Source organism: Apis dorsata, unplaced genomic scaffold, assembly GCF_000469605.1.
Source record: "Apis dorsata unplaced genomic scaffold, Apis dorsata 1.3 scaffold_455, whole genome shotgun sequence".
Lineage (NCBI taxonomy): Eukaryota > Metazoa > Arthropoda > Insecta > Hymenoptera > Apidae > Apis > Apis dorsata.
Window position 1 is genome coordinate 468,603 of NW_006263698.1, and position 21,968 is coordinate 490,570.

The 21,968-nt window shown below is 42.4% G+C and overlaps 1 protein-coding gene across 5 annotated transcripts in view; it reads right to left on the reverse strand.

Annotated features, from left to right (window-relative positions):
• Nucleotides 1–21,968, reverse strand: part of LOC102673819 (thrombospondin type-1 domain-containing protein 4-like) — a 41,481-nt gene that overhangs the window by 12,938 nt on the left and 6,575 nt on the right. For 3 of the 5 annotated variants that reach the window (XM_006619905.2, XM_031512516.1, XM_031512515.1), the window contains one exon: nucleotides 59–134. In XM_006619905.2, the coding sequence (XP_006619968.1) occupies nucleotides 59–134 (76 nt within the window). Of the gene's footprint in view, nucleotides 1–58; nucleotides 135–11,903; nucleotides 13,676–21,968 lie in introns of those variants that run through there. The other 2 variants (XM_031512514.1, XM_031512513.1) reach the window with 1 other exon arrangement.

Sequence of the window (21,968 nt, forward strand, 5' to 3'; positions counted from 1 at the left end):
TGCGGGAAGGATCGAATAATCGATACAATCTTAAATCTAAACCATGATGGAAACTTACTTCGATGGGATACTTGTCGGGCACGTGGGTAGAGGAGACGGTGGCCGCAGTCAGCATTGTCAAAGCTAGAATCGATCTGAAACAGAGATTGCAAAGATGCCTTAATTAATCCGACGTAATGGAATGTAATTTGTTATCGTCGTTGTCGATCTACGAAGCGGTTTTCACGAGCGTCCGTCGACTGTTGAACCGAGCCAATTATCCCCCTTATCGCACAAAATATCTATCTTTCAGCTGGTTTCATCGGGTTAGACATTTCAAGAATGTGATAATCTTCCTCGGATGAGTAACGTTGCATACTACGACCATGTAAAATGCTCCTGACCTAGGGGACCGGATAACTTCTCCTGCTTCCACATCGAAGTGCCTAGTTAATGTATTCTTCCCCTCTACCCCCTCCCTCCCCTCTCTCCCCGTAAATTATTTACCGGTGAAAAAATTCTCTGACAAGGATTAATGCGATCAATACGGATAGATCGTGTTTAGATTGAATAACGTATGGCCGAACCACCCCGCGTCTTCCTTCCGAATCGAACCTCGAAACGATTAATTGAATACATTCCATGATTTATCCCCCATCGCGATTCCGAATTAATAACGCACGACACGATAATTTAATTTTGCGCAGATGCTTCACAAGTATATTTAGAAACGCGATCAAGGATCGTGAGATTACCAGGAATCTCATCGTATTGAAATGCGAAGAAAATTAAATCGCTCTAAAAAAAAAAGAAAAAAAATAGCGATGAGATTCACTCTCTCCTTCTTTCGAAGTATCTTACGGCATTTTTAAAACGATTTCACGGGAAAGGAATAACCGAGCATGTGTTCTCGATCATCCAGTTCGCGCAGCGGATAATCGCCGCCATAGATTTCAAAAGTTCTCCATTTTCACGCCGCGAATAGCGTTCCAACGCGTCTAAGATGGAAGAACGTACAACACCAGTATCGCGGCAACAGGCGCCAATTCGTTTTGCCATGCCATAATTATTAAAACTGCGGCGGGGATGTATCGCCGATCGGGTAGTCGGAAAGATGCGAGGAAGAGGAGAGAGAGAAAGAAAGAGTTAGGAGTAAGGGAGGTGCAATGACGTTGGAACAAGTAAACTGTGCCACTAAGCGCTAATAACGTTTCACTTGTTGCGTTTTCTTGGAAAGCTTAATTAATCATTACGCCCTTATGCGGCGGAAAGAGAAAGAGAAAGAGAAGAGAAAGAGGAGAGAGGGGCTAGGAGAGGCGGACCGCCCGCAGCCACTGAAGTAGTCGCTTGCTCGCGTGCGTGAAACGCACACAGCAAACACGTGTAAACGCGTATTATTGCGACGAAATCAGAAAAAGCCGCATCTCCTCTTGCCTTTCCACGCGATCTTCTCGCGAATCGCGAATAAAGCTGCGTACATACCACCACCCCGTGTAAAGTGGAATGAAATTAATAGCGCTCTGACACACGAGGCGAGGTTGGGTTTAAGTACTATTTTAAAGATACGGTAAGAGAAGTAGTTGGCGTGTCAGGTGCTTCATCGATCATCTATGTTGAACATCTATTGCTCGTCTCGAGCATGTTGCTCGAAGCGAAAAATCTCGAGAAAAATTTTCTTCTACATCTAGAGAAGAGGATGATCATGTTGCAACTACTTTCGAATTATTTTCTTTCGAGATTTCCCGAACAATATTTCCAGTAATTCGTATCGTCACAACTTCTCGTAAATCATTTTTATTTCCTTCAATTAATTATTCTTTATTCCAATTTCGAGAATTTCGAATCGCTCGAGAATTATTGGATACTTTCGAGATCCCAATTTATTCCCAAATTTAACATTTCAATAATAATGTTGAGAAAAATAAGGTAAATGAAATCAAAGGAGCAGGAAGGAAGACTACAATCGCAGACAATGAGCGAGGAACAACGTAGAAAAAGAGGATTGCGAGAATACGAGAACGTGATTTGCACTAATGAAACGGTTATCCCATTGATTTACAATTACTACTCGCGCAGCTTTATTGTCCCTCCATTACGACAATCAATTACCTCATAAACAAACATCTATCGTGCTCCCTTCGTTAGACACGATTACCGTGAATTACAACGAAGCAGTTTGTTATTCAGCGACGACGCACAGCTAGCCCGCGTGTCTCGGTATGCACAGCGCTTAAGAAAGGGACGTTCACGGTGCACGCAAGCGGCGCGATGAAGCATTGCACTTGGCTGCAACTGCTCTAGCTATCCGCTCGAGAGCAATCGTGTCCAACCGCGACGACGAACACGTGTTCCTCGCTTCTTCTTTGTAACGCTAAACGGATCGCGAGATTTGCCGTAAAATCGTTCGTTCGTTCGTTCTGATTCCAGCTACCCCTTTTGCCTCTTTCTTTGTCCTAACGAACAATTATAATAATCGTTTTCCAATGTTTTTGAAATTACTTCGAGAGGCGAGAATATCTTCGATCGTTGTCGTTTCCTTTTGCATCTTGAAAAATAATCGACGAAAATATATATACTTGTTGGAAGAGTTGTTGTTCAAACTTGCAGTTATCTACATCTTCACGCTTCAGGAAGGAACGAAGATCGTACAGAGACGAATAGCGAGGGCAATTTGTTCTGTTATCCCGGCGACAAAAGGTTTGGCTATATCTGTCGTTGTTCGTGGAAATCGTTGAGAAATCTTTGACTCGACAAGGACTGGTGGCTGCTGCTCATCTATCGCGCTCGTCTTTGAACCGAGGATTCTAATACTCGTCACTAGCACGCCAAGATACGCGAGTCCACTTCTTATTCGATCGGTTTTTAGCGTAATTCTTACGCCATTGAAAACAAGACCGACATTATTTATCGCGGCATATGATGCACCAACCGCCACGATAGCAAAGTCGTAACGCCTCGAAGATGCGACCCTCGGCTACAAGATCTCCCGGCTATAAAGTTTGATACGTTTGTGCAAAAAAGGGAAACAAGAGTCTCGATTGCGTGCGAGCGTGCGAAACGCACGGTCTGGTTTCCCTGGTCTCGGTGGATCTCGCTTTTGTCGAGAGATCTCGCGGGAACGTGATAACTTACTCGATATTTCCCGGGATTTCACGAGTCCACGCCACTTGTCGGGCAAAATTAATTCTAGCCGGTGCAACGATCCGATAATGATTCCCGCGAGACAACGATTGCGCCCGATTAACTCTCCTCCCGGAGATATTTCATCGAGTTAGGGTCAGTGAACATGCGCGGAACGATGGGATAACGAATACCAGATTCGACGTGACAAGTACGTGCAACGATCAACGATGGATAAGAAAAAAACCCGAAGTCGATATAAATTTCCAACAATACTCTTTCATTTAAAAAAAAAAAAAGAAAAAAAAAAGCGAAAGATCGATGAATCTCTTGATCGAGAAACTCTGTCTAGCGATTCTGTGAGGATGATCGAACGATACATTGGAGAAACGAATAAAAATGTTGGCAATAACGATTAATCGAAATAACAATTAAATCCCTGGCTCGATCGGCGAGTAACTTTCCAATTCTCGGCGGAATTCATCCGATAAATCGCGGCGTTTCTGCGGGCAAAAAAAAGGGGATAAGAATAACTGGCCGGCCGGCGTCGCGGGAGGCCGGCGAAATCATTTTAACCACGGTGGTCCGATGCAAGGGGATTTTCGTCTCGTGCAAGGGGGGGCCAGAGCCGATACGTACGCGCCGGACACAAAAAGGAATGGCCGTGAAATATGATGCACGATACACGTACGCGGCATTGTCTCGGTAAGCTGTTGAGCATCTCCGGCGTTAACCAAGGGAAAGGAGCAAGAAGTCGCCCTCGGACAATGGGGGCGTGAGTTTCGAATACCTCCTCTAATGATACCGGAGCACCTCCGATCGAAGCGTATAAATGCCAACGTTCCTGTTTACGCGTATATTATCACGTATATTTTAACCTCTCTTTCTTTTCGTCTTTTCTTCTTTCCCGCTTTCTCCCCTTCTTTCGTCCCGTTTTTTATTGGAAAGGATACAATGGTTCACGGAAGGATCAGGGAATTTGCCTCGCAAAGAGAGTATAAAGGTTTTCGCAACGCAATCGGTATTCTCTCTCTGTTGAAACTGGTTGAAACTTCCGGATAGACGAAGCGTCTGTTGTTCAAACATTTCGTTTCTTCTCTCATCGTTTCAACCAAGGATCGTGGCGTCGTAGAATGCTGACAAAACAAATTATATTGCAAAAACTGTTGAAGTAATATTGTACAAGGCTTGTTTCTTGTTTCGATAATGGAAGATTTAGCTCAAATTAGAAAATTATTTATTGCAGGTGAAAATAATTCATAGCTAAGTGTAGAAAATTTCATTATACAGTTACTGGTGAAACATTATCGTTGACGCGTTTTGCTTTGTCAGTCGAGAACAGAGAAGTATTTTGCGATGTTGTTGCACTATAAACTGTCACCGTCTAACCAAGCTGCTGTCGTGCTGCGGTTGCTGTTGTTGTCGCCATAAACATTTTCCCTCGTCTCTTCCATTTCTTCCTCTGCACTCCTCTCAGGATCTCTTCCTTGTGGCGCGCTTCCACCTTTCTACACATCCTCCTCTTGTCGTCTAACCCCGCTCTCGCATTTTTTCCTCTTCTTCTTCGCCTTTCCTCGCGAGTTTCTTCACCATCCAACCTCGTCCGTTGTAAGACCGTTCGTCTATCTCTCGCCTCGTTACTTACTCGAGAACAGCACCACGGGCGCCTTCCGCATACTGAATACACGCGAGTGGGTGGTTGGCAAAATCCACGAAACTCTACTTTGAGGAAAATTAATGCGAATGAGGCGAAGTGAGCACGCAAGTGAATCACGATAAATATATATCGTCGACGATATTGGATAAGAAAAATTTATGACAAAATTTTCATAACATTTTCGCCTATGTATAATTAAAGATATTATAATTTTCTCGCATGGATCGTGAGAATTAGGCTAGATAGGAAATTTATATGAATGATAAAATCGTTTTCCTTGAAATTCTTCATTTTCTTGTTCCAATAGAACATTCCAACTGATGAAGAAATTAAAAAAATAGACGAAGATCGTTTCCATTTGACGTAAAAACGTATGTTCGCGTGAAAACGCGCAAATGGCACGCGTGACGATGTTTTCAATTGAACGATCTTTACCTTGTAACGCATTAATAATTAAAAGTATTAAAGTATAACTAGAATCATAGTAGAGTCAGATTTTTGACAGTCGATAAAAAAAACTATGTATGGTAAAACGTTTCCATCTTTTCTCGCTTTGATTACGAAGGGAGTTGACGTGATATAATCATTTCTGTGTTTGGCTTTTTACGGGGCTGTTACATTGACGAGGGCGGAACGTGCCAAGGCAAATTTAAACAGATGGAAATCACAATGAACGCGTACGTGGAAGTTGGTTATTCTCTTTTCAAGGTCCTTCAACGACGACCCTGGCGGTCTCCATAAATCGACTTCGTTGATTAAACGAAAGAGCAACATTCCAAAACTGCTCTGTTTAATTATCCTCGTCTTGGCGACAACCAGTTTAAAAATAAAATAAAAAATGGGCATCGCGCAAATAACAACACTTTGCTTTGGCGAATTCACGGCTATAATGGAATGAAATATAGCAATGAATGAAACAAAAAAATTTTTTCTTTTTATTATTCACGACTTTTAATAGCGAAAAGAATATTTGATATAATTTCATTTTTTGTACACGAAATTTAAAAAATTAGAAACAAATTCGTACAATTTTAATTTTTTCATTTTACCTTTTTATAAACGACTGAATAATAAAATCGATTTGTATCACGATCTTTGATAAAAAAAAATTTTTGAATCACAAGTATATCAATGAAATTCTCGGAATTTCATAAAAAAATATTACTTTATTTACTAGATTAAAGATATTAAAATTGGAACGTTGAACGATAACGTTGTTTTCCGATAAAAGTAATTAAATTCAACGCATGCTACTGGTTTCAAAAAATTTTGTTTAATTAGCATAGTGTATCCGCTCTTGTAGCTATCGTGTACAAATGCAAATAGATCGCCAGCCTATTAATTTCGTATCCTAAGGTGCAAGGCCGTGAAAAAGGAAATATAGTGAAAGCATTCCTTCCTATTCGAACGCGGAACCCGTGTTTCAATGATGGTTATCGATCGATGCTATTTCCTTTTTACGACATCGTTCGAACGCAGGCTCCATAAAGAGAAGATGCAAACACGATTCGTGTCACGTTTCTCGTATCGTTGAACTTAATTGTACGCGAAAAGGAATACACGTAATTATCGCGTCAATTTAATTATTGCCGTCGATGGCAATCTTTTGACATCTTCGTTTAAATCTCGAGAGACAGATCCGAGATTTTATTTCGTCCTTCGTAAACTCGTCCTTTCCAAGGCCAATTCGATAGATTTTCAGCAAAATAAAATTCGAAGTGGATTCTTGGTAGGTCGATCGAATACGTCGATATTCGGATCCGTGAATCGACGACGTAACAGGATGCATAATCGTTGGCCAGTCACGAACTTTCGCGTTCCATCGATCGTTATCGATTCATCCGAATTTTTTACGCAGCGTTAATCAGCCACGAGTTGAATGTCGAGAAGGAATGAAATATAAGAGCACCTTGGATGGCCCTTTGTAATACTCGCTTCATTGTCGAGTCTAATCGGATGATCTATGCATGACTGCCCCCGTCGCGGTGGAATCTTAATTCGATAACTCTTAATATTAATAAATCGCTAACGGGAGCTGATTAACGTTAACGAGCTAACAATCCCGCGCAATAAATTCGACTTGTATCCATTGCATCGATTCGCTTGCATCGAGAATTAATTATTTGTTCATCCTCTGATCGGTTTATATTTTTAGAACTAAAAGACCTAACTAATTTTTACAACTAAAAGATGAGAAATGGAAACAATTGGTCGATAAATCTCGAGATCTAAATATTTATATACATACACATAAATATATAATTATACGATGAATCACACGATGAATATTTTTTTTAGTAAGCTCTAATACATTATGAATCATTTCTATTTGTTATAATTATATAATTATACCAAGATAAATAAACGAATGAAATTTTCGTGCGTTAATTAATTAAAAATAAAAATGTGTTATCCTTATAACTGGTAGGAGCCGATGGGCTAGAATAAAATCAAAAATCTAAAAACTGAAAAATTAATCCGAATGATGAACTTTATACTCGTCAATACATTGCGCTTTTTTAAGCAGCAGGTACGACAATGTGACATGGCTATAAATACACACCTCTTCGTAACGTTATTATTAGAAGTGTGGGAGGATGCGAGAAGAGTGGTACGTGAGACGAATAAAGAAAGCCACGACAACACATCGACAACACATTCTCACCTGAGGACGCGTGCACCAATGGACCGACCAGGTGCAATCGCGCTTCACACTCGACCTCGAGTCATCAGCTTCGCAATCTTAAATATCCTCCGCTTCGTTAACCTATATTCCGCTCTTTTGATTCGCGAATTCGATACCGTGGAACCTACATTTCGATTAATTAACGACAGAAGCTACGAGAGTTTCTTTCGTATAATTCCTCCAGCGTATTACGAAACGAGAACGAATGCATTATGTAATCACCTTCTCGAGCCAGGTGAGATTCGAAACTGTTCCAAATTAAGTCGCGCTACGTTCGTTAAAACTGGAGAACAGTGACGAGTAAACATGGATGACAAATTGGAAACATTTCAATGTGTCAAGCGTTATTAATCTCGAAACGAAAGAATGAAAAAGAGCGAGATTCTCCAAGGAACGCCAACCCAGACCTGACTCAAAGCACGTGTGGTCGAGTATCAAAGAATGCAGTTTCCAAGCTCTTCGGCGTATCTTTTATCCATTTTCGGAACTTTCCTTATTCTGGTTCCACCTGTGCATCTTTATATTCTCGTCTCTCTCTTTCTCTCCATCCGTTTAACTCGTTTTCGGTATATTAGGTTTCACGCGAACGCAAGAGCCACACACATATGGCCAGTCGTGCGTGCAGTTAACAAGACACGTAGTATGTAGATGAACCATCTTCATCATAGGTATACCGCACGCAACCAGTTTGTTAGTACATAACTCTTCTCTACTTGTTCTTCTTGTTCCATAAACATCGTTTTTCCGCCTATTTTTTGTTCATCAATAGGAGAAACATATTTTCCTCCTATTTACACTCTCTCGAATAGATCGACGTATGAATATCGTAATGAACCATGAAATTACCGTCTAATGAGGTTCGTAGAAAACGTAAATACTATATCCCTCTTAAATTGAATTCTATTCGACGCTAAAGAAAACGTAAATCGCATAGTTTTAGAAAGATTTGATCGACGTAAGGTCTATTACGATGAAAACGATCGGTCTTTCAACAAGGTGCTTTTTAAACCATCAACCGTTTGTAATCTAATCCATTTCGTTACGATTATCGCAACACCGTGAAATCTTCGTTTCTGCGTTTTCTGTGTCGTCACGCCGCCTTTGAAATCTTCGTTCTTTGACTCTTCGAGTTATCCCGCAGGAGAAATATATTCGGGGAAAAAAAAAAAAAAGAAAAAAAAAACGTTGAAAGAAATAGATCTGGGATAAAAGAGAGAAATGGAGGGAAAGATATGAAAGAAAAAGAGGAAGAAGAAAAATGACCGTAAGGGGAACGTCTTCGTTCTTTTAAACGATTGTCTGTCAGTTTCCTCGGCCGGTAGTGAAATTACATCTCTACAGCGAAATTAAGTCGATGTTTCGTTACACGATTTAATCGTTCTAGCGATTACATTCACATAGAGATCGCGACAGAGACCACCGGACATGTCGAAACCTTAATACGTAGCGCACGTACAATAGTTATTAAATGGTTAATGACCGACAATTAGAATCGTTCGTATATCGTAATAAAACCGGACTCGGGAAATTATCTCAATCTTGGCTAGGAAAAATTATAACGAGCCTACCCTACCGACTCCTTTAATTCACCTTACTCCGAAACGCAAAAAAAAATAAAAAAAAGACTCTTTTCCATCTTTTCCCCCCTTTTCCCTTTTTTCTTCTTCTTGCACACGGATCTTCGAAGCCGGTAGCTGAAAGACAGGACGTGCGCGCACGATCCACATCCCGACCTTCTCTCTCGCCTTCGTCAATTGCACACTCGATGTCCTTCTTCCCTTTTCCTCGTTCTAGCCAGTGTACGCGTACCTAACGTATATAAACGCGTGGTACACGTTTCGCCCATCGGGTTCTCTTGCCGCCACCGAGTGACGTGAAATTATAATTCCGTAAAATTAACGTTGCATATGTTAATTATTAAAAACCGGTCCTTGGCTCCGGGGCCGTCTTCGAGATCCTCGATTCTACGACCGGCTATATTATAATATACGAGCGTGCGAGTTACGAGACGGGTTCGCCTCCGTGAAACGCGGCCGCTGCCTTTAAGGCCACCACAGGAATCGCCGTTAAAGTCGTGTCGCTCTTATTTCTTCGATCCCCACCATCGTCCGGGGATCATTTAGCAGAGATCGGCCGCTTTCGGATCGGGCCTCTGGTCGCGACATTTCACTGACCTATGGGGAACACTTTGAGAGTTAGGCGCCGCCAGCAAAACCCCTACTACCACCCCTGTCGATAGAAAGAAGGTCGTTGGCACCGCGACTTGGCGGAATGAAATGTTAAACGTCGAAATGCAAAACGTTAAACGTCGTCCATAAAGTTCACGACTGAACTGAAGTAGAGGCAAAATAGAACAACGTTCGAAGAAACGGCTTAAAGACGTTCGATCTTGGAAAATCGAAGTAACTCCGAAGATTGCTCCGCTTTATTTCTTATACACACAGTGTTTGAAAGATCGGCAATTAAAGGAGATCCAGGTTGGAGAATTAACAATTTCGAGATAAGCGTACGGTTCGCTGCGATCGGGAGGGAGGAACACCGGTTGCGTGCCACGCAGATGAAGAAATTACTTTCGCGTTTCACGTGGATATGCCATCGATATTCGTGGAATCCGGGTTAAGTATCGGTTCGAGGATATTCGAGCGTTCGACGGGCTCTTGAACAGCCACTTAAATCAATTAATTTCCTGTTGGTAGCTCACGATCGACGAGGGGGCGTTAACTAGCCTCTAAACTTCTACTCCCGATAAAAGCAAATTCCGTCCTCTCGTTTCGTCGTTTTCCTTTCCCTTACCAAGGGTATCGGACATCGAATTCCACTTGCCTCGTGATCTATTTTTGCCGACCCTTCGGAAACCTACCATTCGCGATTCTTATGTACGTGCGTACATGTGTGCCATTAACGTGTAACGTTCTCCAATTCGCGCAAGTTGGCGCAAAAATAACCAACAGGTAAATGCATCTACGATGTTGCGCGTTCAGGCTCGGCCGGAACGATTACCGATTGCCTTTTCCAGCAGCGCGCTCCAACTCCGCGCAATCTGCGGCAAAACGAACCGATTTTCCGCGGCGAGCGTTTCCAACTCCCTCGTGCACCCTTTCTCCAGGTCGAAGTACCTTGCTGCAAATCGCGATCTTTCGATTTAACCGCGAGAGGGGAGTTGTACCAGCTACGAGAGAGTCGTGCTTTTTCCACCGTGGCTATTATTTACACCGCCGGGTATAAACGCCGCCTTTGTGCCCGGTATTGCACCGTCTCGAAAAGTCCCCCTTTCAAGCCAGTGCTCCAAGTTTCGAAGAAAAATCGTGATCTAGAGATTTTTAAGGACGATAAACGAAAAGGCGAATTCACCCGGTTCTTGCTTGGTCCAAGCTGGTCGTAAACGAGCGCGGCAAGAAGGTGAGCGAATGTAAACGAATAAGAAACACAAGGATGGGGGATTTTTTTCGAATGCACGTTAACGAGAGAGTGTTTTTCTTTTTTCTTTTCTTTTTCTTTTTTTTTTTTCGAAATCGTAGCGACAGTATCTTTTTCGTAGATCGTGAAATAGAATTTTCTTTGGAAACTGGAGGGCAACTCGAGTTCTAATTTTATCTACTTCGGGAAGTCTGTTGGTTTGCTCGTTATCGGAAACCTAAACTAATTACTCGTTAACGCTGCCACGAAAGCATGGTTTGACCGATTTCATCGTCCGCTGTCATCGGTCATTAAATCGATTAAATCGAAGGAAGAGGGCAACAAACAGGGCAGGCGCCATCAGAGGAATAGCATTCGATGTATAACCGTGTGCACCGATCCCATCAGGAATGTCTTTTTTCTCTCCTCGAGCAGCTGGAAATGTCGTAAATAATACGATAAGGAAATCGCCACCTCGGTGGCCCGTTATCTAGTTCCTAGAGGACGAGTAACCTGGACATAAATTCGCCGCGAATGACCCGATGAGATGGATCATCTCTTCGTAATTTTCTTCTTAAACTAGATCCTTGGCACTCGAGAGGCGCACTCGAAACAGCTTTTAAACTCGATTTATCGCCTCCGATCCCTGCCTCCCTTCCTTATCGCTTCTTCGCGAATCGAAATCTAGCAATAAACGCGAACCTTTGATACCGGAAGGATCGGAATTGCGAGGAGAATCGTGCGCACCCACGATCAGACCTTCGACTTCCAACATTTTCGAACAGATTTAATTCCCACGTACGAGTTGGAAGGAACGGGGAAGGAAGTTTTTCTCTCTCGACCTCGAAACACACACACGATAATCGTGCATCGTGCATGGGATGCACAGCGTATGGAAGTTGTAATACGAATAAACGCTTTAATAGCAATTACGTTTTCATTTGATCCATGGAAGACGGACACACGCGGGGCAAACGCGAGGCCGTGTCGAGAGGCCATTCTCGAGAGAGAGAGAGAAAGAGAGACCGACCGTTTGAACGCCGTTTAATGACCGTAAATTTCTACCTTTCGTCTCCGTGGACGGGAATCTCGCCTCCTTGGCCGGTACACGCGTCGAGAATGTCACGTACAAAGGCGCCGATCCAAGATAGTGGTGCCGGAAAGGGCAGCCGTGCAGAATGCGCGTTGCCGCTGAGAACCAGACTTGGAAGTGTGAACATTTTAATGTCACACTACCTACAATCTCCGACCGAACCTGTTAACCTGTTGCTCGCGATAAGCCCGACAATTTTTTGGGAAACGAAGACGTCGTGGTAATATCGCTACGAGGGAAGGGTTTTTTTATCTCAAAAAAAAAAAAAAAAAGGAAGGAAGAAAGAAAGAAAGAAATGTCTCCAAGAGATGTCCACCTGTGCAAACGTTCTCACCGTTTTGTTTGATTCACTTTTCCTACAAACGAACCCTTTAGAGGGAGAGCGAAAGCATGTTTCTTGGAATCGTACATAGTCGTATAGAAGTAAAAGAGAAGGAAAGTTTCCCTTCCAAATTCTACATTCCTATCTGTCGCCTCTTAACTCCTCCCTCTCGGATCATTAAAATTCTCGCCACGATTTTCTGTACGCGTTTAAAATCGTCGAATCGAAGGTCGTCCGATAAGTCGTCCGCCGGTCGATCGATTCGAAAAGAGCGACGATCGTCGAAACAAACCGATCGAGAGACGAATCGAGAAAGCTCGATTCTTGCTCCGCAGCAGGAAATAATTAGCCACGACCGGATACGATTGTTGATGGCATGGATACCGAGGACAGAGCGGCGTGACTTCCAATCGACTTTTACCTTGGTGTTCGAACCCTTTTGCTATGCCTCGCGTGGCCCTTTGATGCGCTCGCACACAATACACGTAGCCATCGTACAAGACCATTGTTTTGGTCGAACAAGCGCGTTTCGCTCATTTAACGAACGGCGAGCACGTATGTCGGATAGCTCACGTATATCGTTGTTGTTTCTGGCTCGAGAACGGCGGAAGCGACGCTATCTCTCGCCCTTTCGTCGATTTCGATCTCTCGACCCCTCGCACTCGTTTTCGCGTTTTCTGCCACACTCCACGCCGGGATCGGCCTCGTTCACACAGGTGGAAAAATTTCACCAAAGACAAAAGAGACTTACGAATACAATGCCTAGTCCGGCACGCAACCAACCATATAAATGATATAGAATTACAGATGCGATTACGGTTGCGCAAAAGCTTTTATCGTATATCGATCGTATACCCTCTTACCGGCCTTTGTTTGCATAGCTTTGAAATAAAACGACATTCGCAGAGCGCGTGCACCGATGTACAGGGAGCTCGAAACGCATTTGGAGAGATTTGCCAGTCAATTATCGAGTCGGTTGTGTCGAGATTTTCGGACTCTGCTACGAGGATGAACGGTTTCAAAAGTTTCGCGCATCGTGTATTTATTATATCATTTTGTTTATGATAAATTTTATAAAGATAGTATTCTCTTTCATGTACATGATAGCGTATGATTTTGAAGCTTGAAATACGAGTATTTCTACTCGTAAAAATCGAGATTACGTTTCTATCGACTCAATATTTCTACCGTTAATGTTTCGGAAGAGAAGTATTTCTAACATTTTCTATTCTCCGATTCCCATGCATCGAGTGAACAAAAAAAGAGGAATTTTTCCAATTTCGCGTTGTTATTTCGTAGAATCAAATATCCGGTTACGCTCGGCTCGTAAATATTCGATACAATAGCATCGATAGAATAGTAGATCTTGTTCATCCCATATATCTTGATACTACTATAAAGAAAATATACGCGAACAAATGGAAAATGGCGAGAGAGAGAGAGAGAGAGAGAGAGAGAGAGAGAGAGAGAGAGAGAGAGAGAGAGAGAGAGAGAGAGAGAGAGAGAGAGAGAGAGAAGAGAAATTCCTGGTGAAAATAAAGAGATACGCGTAATAACGAATCTAGGAATCGTGCGTGTTCGATACCGATACCAATGCATCAGCTCCGACCTCTAATGCATCTCACAGTCTAAATGGGAAAGACCCAGTCTGAACCCTCTGATCTACAGCTTATTTCTTCAATTGCACGCGTACGCACACAGTGCCACGAAATAGAAATGGAAATAGAATAGGGGATCTTCTTTCTCAATCGTGGTTACCGCATACCTCTCGAGTATCGATCTTGGAAATGCTATCAGCTATCGAATTGTTCGTTCGTTTTTGCGGATTTTCTGCTCGTTAGTTTACGACCGGTGTCGCGAGTTTGCGTGGGTGTGAAGGACTTGCGGTAAGCTCGATGGAGACAATAACGAATTTCAGGGGAAAATCGCTCCATGGAAACCGATTCTTTCGTTGAAATTTACTCGAGGTCTTTGCGGAATCAAGAACGCTGAATCAGTTGAAAGCTGTAGCTCGGTTTCTATGATCTTCTTACGCTCGATGAAAAAGTTTTGTTCCCTCCAACGAGGGAAAACAAGTATTTTCCATGGAAATCCGCCAGATTAGTTCCAATGTTTCTCGAAATTTCTCTTTGCACGATCCGCGTTCATATGGTGGCTGAAATTTCCAGTATACAGCGCAATACGCTCAACGGGGTTAAACAAACATCGGTGAGCTGCGAAGAACGAGTAGGAGGCGGCGCGTCCTCGCAATTAAAATGAATTCATCGCTGAAAATTTTACCGAGGAATACAACCAATTCTTTCCATGCGTGCCACGCGTTCCATTCTCAACTACGCGCCTTATTAAACTCGCAATCGGACCATGACCGTCGTAAATCTCGCCACGATGATGGTGGAAAGGGGAAAACGAGAATAATCAGTTCTATGATTCTAATCCCGGACTCGTTTTCTCGACGACGCAATTAGTCGGAGGAAACGTTTGTCAAAGAATATTAGTAAGAACTCGGATGTTTTACGACACGAAGAACCATGACCTCGTTATTCGTCGTTATAATCGTTTGAAAGTCTCGAAAAAACGAAAACGAAAACTTGATAGGTCATCGACCTTATATCCGATGCAAAAGCCAAAAAAAAAAAATGACCCCACGTGTGCTATCGTTCGAACCCTCTTCCTCTTAATTTTTATTTTTCTTCGTGTACGTGAAAGAATAGTCGCGTATACTCCGCGTTTCTGCACAGTCATTATCCTTGATATCCGAAAATGAATTCTAACTATATAATAATCCGACGTTGATTTTCGATGACTGGCCTCTTCCAAATGCAAGCTTGTTTTCTAAGCATTATCGATCCAGGTATAAGTCCTCGTCGAATTAAGATTCAGTGCTTGTTTGTTGGTCACTGATGTCATGGTTTGGATCCCGATGAAGACGCACCAGTGTTGGCAAGTCGTGAGAACAATATTTCTATAAGACGCGGTTTGCACTCGAAAGCCTCGCCTAATTATAGGACGAACATTGGGGCTCTTTGAATCGAAGCGAAACTGATCTAACGAAGAAGAATTCCAAAATAAAGAAGAACCGAGTAATATATTTAAGGAAAATTGTCTAATCGCGTTATACCAGATTATAAACAAAAATTAGAATATTTTTTTATCTGTTATACCATTTACAAAAAGAACAAAAAAAAAGTATATTTCTTTCACACGTCAAATTTTCATTCGCACGAAACGATTAAAAATCACGTATTAATTAATTGAACATACGAATCGACAAAACGGATAAAACAACATTTAAAAAATATATATTTAATTGACCGATATTATCCTATTTTCTTCCATTTTCAAGAGATACAACAGAAAAGAGAATAAAAAAAGCGATTATTAATATGCATCGACACGAAGATAAACATTTACCCGCGCTCAAGAACATCCCTGTCGCGACGCGGCACGCACAAACGCCGGCGTCGAAATCGCGCATGCACGCGCGCCCGTATATTTGCACGTAGATCCGCGTGCAAATATGTGCATAGGGTGTGTATGCGAGCCTCGTAATTGTGAGCGAACTTACGTACGTACGTACGTACGCGCGATGTAATCGCGTTAAAACTATGTCTACGGTATAAAAAGAAGATGACGACGCGACGCGTGTAAACATCATGGTACGAATCAGCGTCGCGTTAACAGTTGTTTGTTTGCTAATCCTGAAAACGCGGAAACTTGCCTGTCAGCTTCCACCTCTGATTCCCGCGAAATTGCCGCTCTCTCCCTTCCCTCTATTCTCGCGAGTTGACCATCGTTCGACCACGAAAGCTCGCTTCGAGTCGTTTTCTAAGTCCTCGAAACGATAACGGTTCACATTCCCCGTTGAAACAGGTGATTAAAACGCGATGGAACTTCCGATAAACTCGTGTCCCAAATGACGAAAGAAGTTCCGAGACGGGAAGTCGGCGAGATACAACGGCGAAAACATTAACAGGCGGGACGCATCTCGATGCTTTCGGTTCCGCGAGACACCACGATTCAGATGGTGAGTATAGCGGTACGTAGTTTCCGGTAAAGTCTATTTTCAGGCACCAGTAATAACAAGGAATCGATGATGCTTTAACGGTGCGTTCCCGCAACGATGTTCATTGGTGATTCTATCCACGAAACTTGATCGTGACGACCGAATAGTTATCTCCACTTGTGTATAATTGCGTATAAACCGAAAAATTGTGTATTTTATTTTAGAAAGTTTTCTCGATCGTATAAAGCGATACATGAATGATGCTTCGTATTAAAGCACCTAAAACGATTCCTAATTTTACAAATTCCTCGAGAATTTTCGTTGATATTTTTGTATTTTGCGTATATGAATTTATACGATATCGTTTCGTGATAAACCGGAATAGAAAAAAGTTGCTTGAATTTGAAATGGAAATCAATTTTATCGATCGTTAATTAATTTCTGATTGAAACGGATCGATTCGGATAGTTTTGCTCGTATTACTTTCACACCGAAAGTTCCAGCCGAGCAAGTTCAAGTCGATTTCAATTAATATGGCTCGATCGATTGTGTCAGCGGAGCGTGTACCGGCTAATTAACGGTTCTGTTTCTACGTTCCGTATAATAACAGTGGTGCGTATGATGTATAATCATCGCAGCTCGATAATCCCCGGTACTCTCCGAGCAACGTCGCCCGTGGGAAAACGGCTTTTGATATCTTGTCGATATCACGTATCCCAAGCCATGCACCGCGCAGAAATCATAGACCAAAATGTTTCGATTATTCGAAGCCTGACAATAAATACGAGAAAATATCGATTCGATGATTCGCAGCCTATCAATTGAAGAATATTCCTCGAACGTTTAACACCGCAACTTTGATATTATAATTTCGCGACTATCGAATCTCTTCTCTAAAATTGGTATAGTATTTTTTCCATACAATCATACTATGAAAGGATTCAAAAATTTAATCCAAAAATAGTTTCAAAAAAAAAAAATGAATTAGCCAAATCGATTGGAATGAAATCGTAAGATCTGGAACTGACAAGCGAAAAGAAAAGATCGAAAGAGAAGTCTAAATTACGGTCGCGAGTATGCACGACGGCACAAACTCGCCCACGATCTCGTTCGAAAGAATAATTATAGGTTTCTCGTACGCGAATGGGTAAGACATGAGATGGCACCGCTGGCGGTAGCAGCGGTGGTTCACGTCAAACCACGCTATCTCGCGCTCACTGAAAAATAAACGAGAAAAGACCGTTTAATGCCGCTTTCGAACCGTACGCCTCCTACCCGGACGAAGGAGTTACGAGACCTCGCGAACGTTCTTATCTGATATATCCAGTATGCGTCCCGTGCATATACGGTATATGCAGTATCTCGTTGATGACGGACTACTATCCTTTTTTTCCATCTAATATGGAACACGACTGATTGTTTTCACCGACGGATTTATAACCGTTCGTTTCCATAATGCACGGTTATGTATTACGGGTCTTACTACTGGATTAACGCGATCTTGCTTTTTTCCCAAAAATAAAATCTAAATTGAGAATCTTGTTAAGACATTGTTATAAATAAATCTGTCTTCTCTGGCTGTAGTGTTGGAAGATTAATCGTAGATTTGAAAGAAAAAAGCTAGATTATATACGTTGTTTCAAAGTATTTCTCATGCTATGATTCATCGATGTCGATACGCACGTTTATTGTAAATTGCTTAACAATTAGATAAACATCGTATTGCGAAATAATGCAACTTCCGAGTACATCATACGCACTAATAATGGCTACTTTCCATCCTGTCGCCGCCATTCTTCAATTCTCATCAATGAAGCCGCGAAGCTACGATGTGTCGATATCAACGTATCGCGAATAATAACTAATTACAATGCGTCGTGTCTCGCGATCCTTCCTAGATGCATATTAAACTTACACTCACACAAAGGTGATGCGTTATCGCCAACCTCACCATCGAGAAAATTCGTCGTGGCGTCGCGGAAGACTGATAAAAGATCGTGTAGCCTATTTTTTCCAAGATTATCTTCTCGAGACGGTCTAAGATACATATAACACAATAGAGAACGTTGTTCTAGTTGGCGTCGTGCGTGAGTTTTTAAGCGTTAAAAATTTATGTATACCGCTCGAGCTTGTTGCGCGTAGATATAACGCATGCATATTGTTATTATCGATTCGTTCATTAACACGACATTAGCATCGTTTAGACTAATGGTTCCCAATCTGTAAGTCGCGTTCTTTCGATTAATTCATACTTACTTTTAAAATGTTTCTTTCATTTCGCTAAACGATCGATCGAAAGTTTCAATCCCTATCTCGAAAGATAAATTTCTCGAATAAAGATCAAAAAGTATATCACGCGCTAGTTGTAATGTGTCTAACATACGTGTCTAACATGTACAATAAACGGTGAAATGGATCTTAAAAAAAAAGAGATATTATCAGAAGGTCAAGAGAGCATCGATTTACCATTTTCGAGTGATTCGAATTTACGAACGCATAGATACTAGAACGCGAAGAATAGGCGTTAACGCGGGTTTACTTAAGCGTGGAATCACGAGCAGTGGAGAAACCGCTTCTTCGTTTCACTTTCAAGCCGATTGAAACGGGCGCGCGCGCGCCAGACTTCTACGCAACTCAACTTCCCTCCGGTCCGGGACCGATCGCGTACGGCGACGACAGGCCTTCCATCAAACAAACGGTCGTCGATGGGAACGACGACCATACACCGCCGCCATTCCCCTTTTCGTCGCTCGTTATTTATACGCGATTCGTGCTCGAGCTTCTTCCAGCCCTTAATCACTCGTTTCTCTGCCTTCGGAACCAGGAAACTACGAGTTTATCCTGTTAATTCTTCGACAACGACAGATATACCCTCGAGAGGTCTCGATACCGAGGGATTCCCTCGAGAAAGAGAACGCGAGAAAGAGAGGAAAACGAAAGCGAGCAACGCGATTGCCGAGGGCCGGTTATCGTACGCAAAGTGGAGGACAAGTATATAGCGGAGGAATGGGACGTGGGGTTGACCGCGCGCGGATGATCGTCCGAATGCATCTTTAATTCCACGCACTTATCTCGAAATCAATTTAAATCTTCGCTGTCCGGCTCGGTTCCTATACGGAGAAGGGAAGAGCTTTGTCCGTGCCGACGTGGATCACCCGTCGTTCCTCTCTCCCTTTCTCGTCTCGTGCCGCGTTAGAATAGCATCCGTCCCGCGCGCATAAAGGCCATTGTTGCAGAAAAGGGACCAAGTCGACGACGACGAACGAAGACGGCTACGATCCGTCGTTTCTCGTACGGCTCATTCAGCATGCAGTTGCCGAGGTTATCGCGCTCCACGGACGTTGATAGAATACGTATCGTTGACTCGGGGTTGCGGTGCGGTGTCAGGCGTCCGTGGCTGTCACTGTGTCTCTAAACTGTCAAGGTCCTCGCAGCGGGACTCGATGCGAATCAACGTCACCGACTCTCGTTCCGCCCCCGCGTTCGCCACCCTCCTCGCATTCGCCTTCTTCGATAACTGCCGACGCGGAGAGGAGAGGTCTCTCGTTTCGAATCGTTTCAAGTTCGATCGTGGCAAGAGATCTTGGTGGATGGTTGACGGAAGTTTACTTTACTTCGTCCTATGCTATTCTACACCGTGATTGACGCATCTTCGTTTCGCTTTTATCGAGCAATACGACGAGGAAATACGATAATTCCATTGTATGTACAAAAATTGGGAAAAATCTGTTTGCACTCGAGGTTGTGTGAAGGTCGTAATGCTGTTTGCGTTGCGATAAATTACAACGTTATTTGTAACACGTGCCGGATCGTCAGAGATATTTTAAGTAACGGCATTAGAGACGCCCCACCCTCTGTAAACGTTACGGATCACTGTTTCTTAATAGAGACTTACGATTAATCCGATATTGCTGTCATTATCCTTGCGTTTTTTTTTCTATTTTAAAGGGAGAGCCGGATTTAATCGATCACGCAATGTCGCGAACAAAAAACATTCTATTACTCTTCGCCCGATGATTGAATGAATCAATATTCTAAAAACAGTTTGATGAACGATTCGTCAACGAGAGATACAAACATTTCTCGAAATACGTATTTCTTTTTAAAGGAATCTCGAACGTTAGGCAATTCTCGATCGCGAATCGAGAATGGACGAGGCGCCCTTATCTCCGTGTTTTCTTTTCTATGTGCGCAAGATAAATCGAAAAGTACCCGCTTTCGAAAAAAGGTTTCTTCTTCGGTATTCGAGAATCGCGAGAGACACGCGCAATGGGGAGGATAAAAGCAACGCGGACGAATTCGTCACGTATTTGAAAAAATATTTGGCGCATAAATCGAACACTCGTAGCGTAGACGTTGCTGTCGTTGCCAGATAATCGTATTTTCATCTCGATCCTAGGCATTCGTTGCATACGATATACGCGAATCGAAGAAAGTATCGTCGTTAGAGTAAATCGATGTAAACAGGAGTCAATGACTCGCAGCTACTCGCACAATCCGCTACCACAGTTAAGCATAACGCGGTTGTTAGTGGCAGAAAAGCAGAAACCGCTCGCGTGAATCGACGATCGCCGTTTCTAAGATTAATTTCGAACAGGTCTTTTCATTCCTTCGAGTTATAAAATTCCAAGTTATAAAATTCACGCATAAGAGAAGTAGTGAAAGGTTTTGGAAATGGAACCGAAGTCTTTATAAAGAAATTTCTTTAAACAATGGCGCGCGTAAGGCTATTATATAAGCTGGGAAACCGTATAGATTCGATTTTTCACGAATCGTCAAAGAAAAGTGGGTAACGGTTGAAATTGTTTGCCAACCGCTTCATAACTGCCGTGTAATCTATTGTTTGATGATTTTACGATCTTGGTGGTTTTACGGCTCGTATGCTCGCTTATAGACGTTGTCGGTTTGCCTCGTTCTTCGATTTCATTTTCATTTCGCGCCATCACACCTCTGACCGCTCGTAAAGACCGACAGCGTACCCATGATCGAAGAAATTCGAACAATGAAATTAAAGCACGATCCAATTGAGACTTTTCATAGTGAGACTAATCACGCTTTACGATCGTCACCATTGCAAAAACCACTTTAACAACATAATCTTAAACGTTATTCTTAACGTTTCCGGAAGTTACGCATAAACGTTCATTATGGACACACGTGTTCCATAACGGTTTTCTTCGCCCTGTCGAGTCTATCTATCCCCGACATTTCTTTAACGGAAGCTTTAAAATTTTTTACATATATTTATATATAAGAATTATCGGCTCGGTAAAAATCTTTTCCCGCACCGTCCGAAATAAACCGAGCGTCTCTTATCGAAAGAAAAGAAAGTTATAGTTAAGGTAAGACTCTCCCCGATCAGTCCATCCGTTTCGATCGATGCCGGACCACGCTCGAAAACGAATCGTGCCGGAGCACGACGACCCTTTCAATAAGATCCGGATAACGACATGGAAATTGACTTAACGAAAACTCGATAATCAATTGCTAAGTGGTATCACGGCGACAATTAGTCTTCGATGTTTTTTTATCGAAATTGCTTCGCGGATAGCACGGAATGTTTCGATAAATAAAGTCCAAGAAAGAAAAATAAAAAAAAAAGAAACACGTGGAATTGGATTAATTCTCGCTTTCTCACTCCGTAAGGAAACGCAATGAACGATATAATAAGCAATTGAATTCGATAAAAAAAAAAAAAAAAGCGGCAGAATG